The 5,124-nt window shown below is 36.0% G+C and overlaps 1 protein-coding gene across 1 annotated transcript; it reads right to left on the minus strand.

The window, feature by feature from the left end:
- Nucleotides 1–487: 487 nt before the first annotated feature.
- On the minus strand, nt 488–3,793 carry LOC132565204 (IQ motif and ankyrin repeat domain-containing protein 1-like). Its single transcript, XM_060229836.1, has 5 exons — nt 3,580–3,793; nt 2,126–2,228; nt 1,556–1,690; nt 1,081–1,212; nt 488–638 (listed from the first exon to the last, which is right to left on the minus strand). The coding sequence occupies exons 1-5, from the start codon at nt 3,791–3,793 to the stop codon at nt 488–490; spliced, it is 735 nt and encodes a 244-aa protein (XP_060085819.1).
- Nucleotides 3,794–5,124: the final 1,331 nt, after the last annotated feature.

Here is a 5,124-nt window from a genome sequence, read left to right on the forward strand (position 1 = left end):
GATTTATTTGAAACAAAAATATGATCGGATTCTGTATACTAGTGTCATTGAATCAGCCATGCCCCTCACTTTGATGTCACATAAAATAAAACAAGACGTTAGGATTCAGTCAATAACGTATTATTAACAAAATATATTGTAATAGGATATTTATGGTGCATGTAAAATTCATATGTAATATATATCTATTGACAAGTGTGGTTTTGATAATCTTTATTCAACAAAATTACTACAATAAATGATTGTATATGTTATGATTAAAAAAAATAATATTAACCTAAATTGCTTTCTCCCCCCCCCCCCCCCCCCCCCCCCCCCCAACCCTTGCTTTTTCTCTTTTTCCCCCAACAACTTCCCCACATATTTGGCAGTACTACATATCACAATCCCCAGTACCAAGCTGGTCGTGATAACCTTTACATTGTCAGTTTATGGGTTTTAATTTATTGCAATGTCAACAACTCTGACGTAATTTATGTGACGTCAGTCATTCGGCTCTGACAACGAACATCTTCGATTTTACTGCATCAGATACTTCAATCTTCTTCGAGATGACCGCAAAAGTAAATCTGTCTGTGCGATATGCTATGGTCCTTTGATAATCGTCATCGTCGTTTTTCCTGATCAGTTTTTCGATACTGTGGATAAACAAAACAAAATTAAGGGCGACAGAAATCATCACTAAATGACTTCATAAATCTCATCACATAAACTGCCTTCAAATCAGAAATATGCAGACTCCACTTGGGACAGATTTTTATAAAAATTTTTATTTGCTTTGAATCTCTAGTTGCTAGACCTTAAATACATTCCATCAAAAGTGGTTTGTTTCAGCATTTCGTATCGCCGTTTGCTTCATAATAAAAGGTTTTGTTTTCGTTATTTTGCCCTTTTTTCCCCTACTGACAAGGCTATATTAAAATGCAAAATTAAAACGCAACTTGTAAATATTATTTTGAAAGTACTGTACTGTATATGATTATTCAAGTGACAAGTTTTAAATAACCTTGTATGGACGCTGTCATAGTGTCGTCACGTGACAGATACAGTTGTAATCTCGCAGTGTGCTTAGATACCTACCATTCTGGTTCTATCACTTCTTTAGTGAAGAGCATCTCGGCCAGACCGGGTAAGACCCTTTCCAGAAATTCTGTCATGGAGACGAACAAATCCCCACTGTCTTCTAAGTCAATCACAAAAGGTTTACCATACCTGTAATTGCGAAACAACACCTGTTTATTATTTCCTTCACAATCAATTTATTTAAATGTTCCTCAGTAAAATCAACCATTTAGAACAGTCCGAAACCCCTCCCGTCCCTAATAATTCCCTAAATGAACTATCCCAAGTAATATCCCTCCTCCTCCCCTACGTTCAAATGGATTTTTATAATTTCAGTTTTTTCAACCATACGCACCCCTCTCCAATGACATCATTGACGTATTGATAGTGAAGATTTAAAGTAAAGAAAAAATAAGTCATTAAAAAATTTACAAATCGAAAAACATACTGTGTATAGATATACAATATATGTATGAATGCCTGTCCCATATACCTAAGAGCTCCTAGTAATGCCTTTCGGATGATCTCTTCCCCCATCTCATGCTGTTCCATTACTCTCAGAACGTTGACATCTCGGTACTTGACGAACGTGCTGAGAACTCCCGAGGGGTTCACTATGTATGGCCACCTGAAGTGCAATATGGTATATAATATTCATAGTTTACAACTTGCCTTAATTTACTCTCTACTCTCTTTCCTATCTTTTCTCATCCGCTGAAAGACCGAAAGGTCGTGATAGTGGACGTAAAAAGCCATTAAATACATAAATAAACTTGCCTTGATAAAACTAAAATTATATGTATGATATATCATATATATTCATTTTCATTATCACTCTCTATGCGAAAACTTAAAAAAAAAAAACAAAAAAAAACACACCTTTATCAACATAGGAAACATATTCTTTTGGAATGAGTTGTAGAGTCATGCAAGATATCATTTTATAAATGTATGTAATAATATCGACAAACTCCATAAGATAAATTCTCATAACTAAAATAACAACGAACCTGAATATCATTGTACTTGAAAATGAATACGACCAGAAAAAATAATTAATCACCTTGGCGATTTCTTGATGACTTCACCAACATCTGATAACAGGAAATCTGGAATGTCTTTCACTTTCATGTCTATTTCTGGCAAAACTCTCGGTTTTGGTGGCTCTGAAAAAATAAAAGTTTGAATTAATAATCTTTCGTCAGTAATGATATGATAGTTTCGAATTTTGAAGTAAACATGACGTACAACATTTGACAACAACTTGCTATCGTACCAATAGATCGGACTTAGCTGTATCTGTCCGGTAATAGGTCCCTGTCTGACAATAAACTGAACACAATCCATTTCAGTGCTTGGTCACATCAGTGTTGTTTAACCTACATTCAACTTGTCAGTCAGATATCATATCATTAACTGAACCATACAAAGTAACTGCGAGAATACCTGTTGATGACGATAAAATGGATGAACTTGCTCACTCTCTGTCTCTCCCCTAGTCCCATCCCACCCCTCTCTGTCTGTCTGTGTCTGTATTGTATGTATTGTCTGTCTGTCTGTTGTCTGTCACTTAGATTTAACAATGTCACTATCGTTATTATGTAATTGATTTCTATAATACGTAAGAAATCACTAATAAGTTGGCAGAACTTATTAATCTCTATGACATTTTATATGTCAATGAATGTTTTAATTGAATTAGATAGTTAGTGGTATTTGTATATCGTCACAGATAATCAAAATGAATGAATGTATCAATCTCTCAGAATCGATAGGAACTTATTGATTTTCCGATCAATATTCTGTATTATTATGCACTACCATACACTTACATATGTTATTAAACACGATAAGAGGGATATAGCAAATAACTTTGAGTTAACTCCCTTGATTTAGTGATTTTGACAGGTGGCCATACTCTCGACTATAGCATTTAGTTATATATACTGACACGCTAAAGAAACGCAATATGTGATTTTATGCAAGAATGTTCTTACTTCATTGAAACTTGTCGTTTAAATTTAACACCTGATACAAGATTGATTGCTTAAAAACAGTGATATATTGAACCGTGTTATGCGATCGGCTTTAGAGGTAACTGATTGGTAACGTGCCGCAGAATCAAAAAGAAGGTGCTCTACTTCTTACTCTGTCGTACGGGCACGACAAGCACGCTAAAATAAATTTTAGGTACAATGAAAATAGCTCCTAGATATTCAGTAATTGGTCCGGTGTTAATGCACTCGACTCTTATGTAGACGTCCGGGGTTCGATTCCCCGACGTGAAGAAGTAGGTGTAATCAATCTGATTAAAATTTTGATAAGATTAATAATGTGTTTTACTTGCGTGACCACGTTTTTTTTTGCCGGGTACAACTTGTTTCTCAGTTGTTATAAAACAAAGGTTATACCTATGTTCAATATTTGACAGAGACCAATTATCTTTGTAGAATATAAACAGTTGATAAAAATCTGTGATGTTGTTTGGACATTTATTTTACTTTATTATGACCTTACCTTCGACTGGCTTACTGGCGGGTGGAGCCTTCGCTGGCCCCGCGCCCTTAGCTGGCCCCGCGCCCTTAGCTGGCCCCGCTCCTTTAGCTGCCCCCGCGCCCTTGGCTGTCCCTGTGGTTTTGACCCCTCCAGTAGACTTCGCTCCTCCTGCAGTAGATTTAGTAGCAGGCTTGGCTGCAGTTTTCGTTGCTGTTGCGGTTTTTTTAGGGGGCATTTTTACTGTCGTCTGCTCTTTGCCTGTGTGTTAATTCGAGTGAGATATTTTGCTTAAATCCAGTCCTAAAGAGGATTTTCCGTTGAAGAGAATCTCCCTTTCGAAAGCCAGTTGTTGGCTATTTCGAGGTATTTCCAAAGAAGACTCACATTTCGTTCTCATTATTGACCACTGACTTTGACAGGGGGTTTACACACAGACATGTGTACACGTGTGTACTCAGTAGGTATATATTTAACTCATCGATTTAAGCTGTTTGTTATATGGGGGTTTCCAGTGGCAGAGATAGATCATTCTGGTATATTAAGTGATTAATTTACGGTCATTGTGTGAAGATTAGAAAAGATTATTTGGGATCAACATCGGTATTTCCGAATCATTTCTGACCAATCATTGTATGTGAAATATCGAGCCCGCTGACCCACAGGTGTGTTTACACGTTACCAAGGACGCACGTATGTAAACATATGGGATTTAAGTCGTGTAAGTGGCTACGCTATTCTATGTTGTTTACTTTAGATTTTAAAGTAATGACGAGTGAAATTAACGGAAATCCAAGGTGGCACTAGATATGCGTATGAAAATGATTAAATACATCACTTCGGAATTCTAAGCTATTTTGGTATTAATATTCGATGTCAATGCCCATACAATAATGTATGTATGACTAAAAGTAAGGGAAGTTTTTCCCTCTGTGTTTGATATAAGTCTTTAATTACATACTTACTGACTATATATATATAAATATATTAAATAAAAAATCATCCTGACCGATACTTGTACACGTGACTCGATCACAAGGTGACAAACTGCATGTATACAACATCTGCAATATACACTTATTCTGTCCATCAAATATTAATCTAAACGGACATTGTTAAAATGGGTATTAACGGTAATCACTGTACATATTCAGGGTAATCACTGTACATATTCACGGTAATCACTGTACATATTCAGGGTAATCACTGTACATTTTCACGGTAATCACTGTACATATTCAGGGTACTCACTGTACATATTCAGGGTAATCACTGTACATATCCAGGGTAATCACAGTACATTTTCACGGTAATCACTGTACATAATCACTGTACATATTCAGGGTAATCACTGTACATATTCAGGGTAATCACTGTACATATTCAGGGTAATCACTGTACATATTCAGGGTAATCACTCTACATATTCAGGGTAATCACTGTACATTTCAAAGGGTAATCACTGTACATATTCAGGGTAATCACAGTACATTTTCACGGTAATCACTGTACATAATCACTGTATATATTCACGGTAATCACTGTACATATTCAGGGTAATCACTGTAC

This window comes from Ylistrum balloti, unplaced genomic scaffold, assembly GCF_031769215.1.
Source record: "Ylistrum balloti isolate Yb309-2 unplaced genomic scaffold, AGI_CSIRO_Ybal_v1 Utg369702, whole genome shotgun sequence".
Lineage (NCBI taxonomy): Eukaryota > Metazoa > Mollusca > Bivalvia > Pectinida > Pectinidae > Ylistrum > Ylistrum balloti.

What these genes read in the sequence shown, in the direction of transcription:
- LOC132565204 (XM_060229836.1), bottom strand. Translation starts at nt 3,793, where the DNA reads ATGCCCCCTAAAAAAACCGCAACAGCAACGAAAACTGCAGCCAAGCCT. An exon ending in CGCCAGTAAGCCAGTCGAAG is followed by an intron (nt 2,229 to 3,579) that starts GTAAGGTCATAA and finishes TTATTTTTTCAG; the next exon opens with AGCCACCAAAACCGAGAGTT. An exon ending in GAAGTGATAGAACCAGAATG is followed by an intron (nt 639 to 1,080) that starts GTAGGTATCTAA and finishes GTTTATCCACAG; the next exon opens with TATCGAAAAACTGATCAGGA.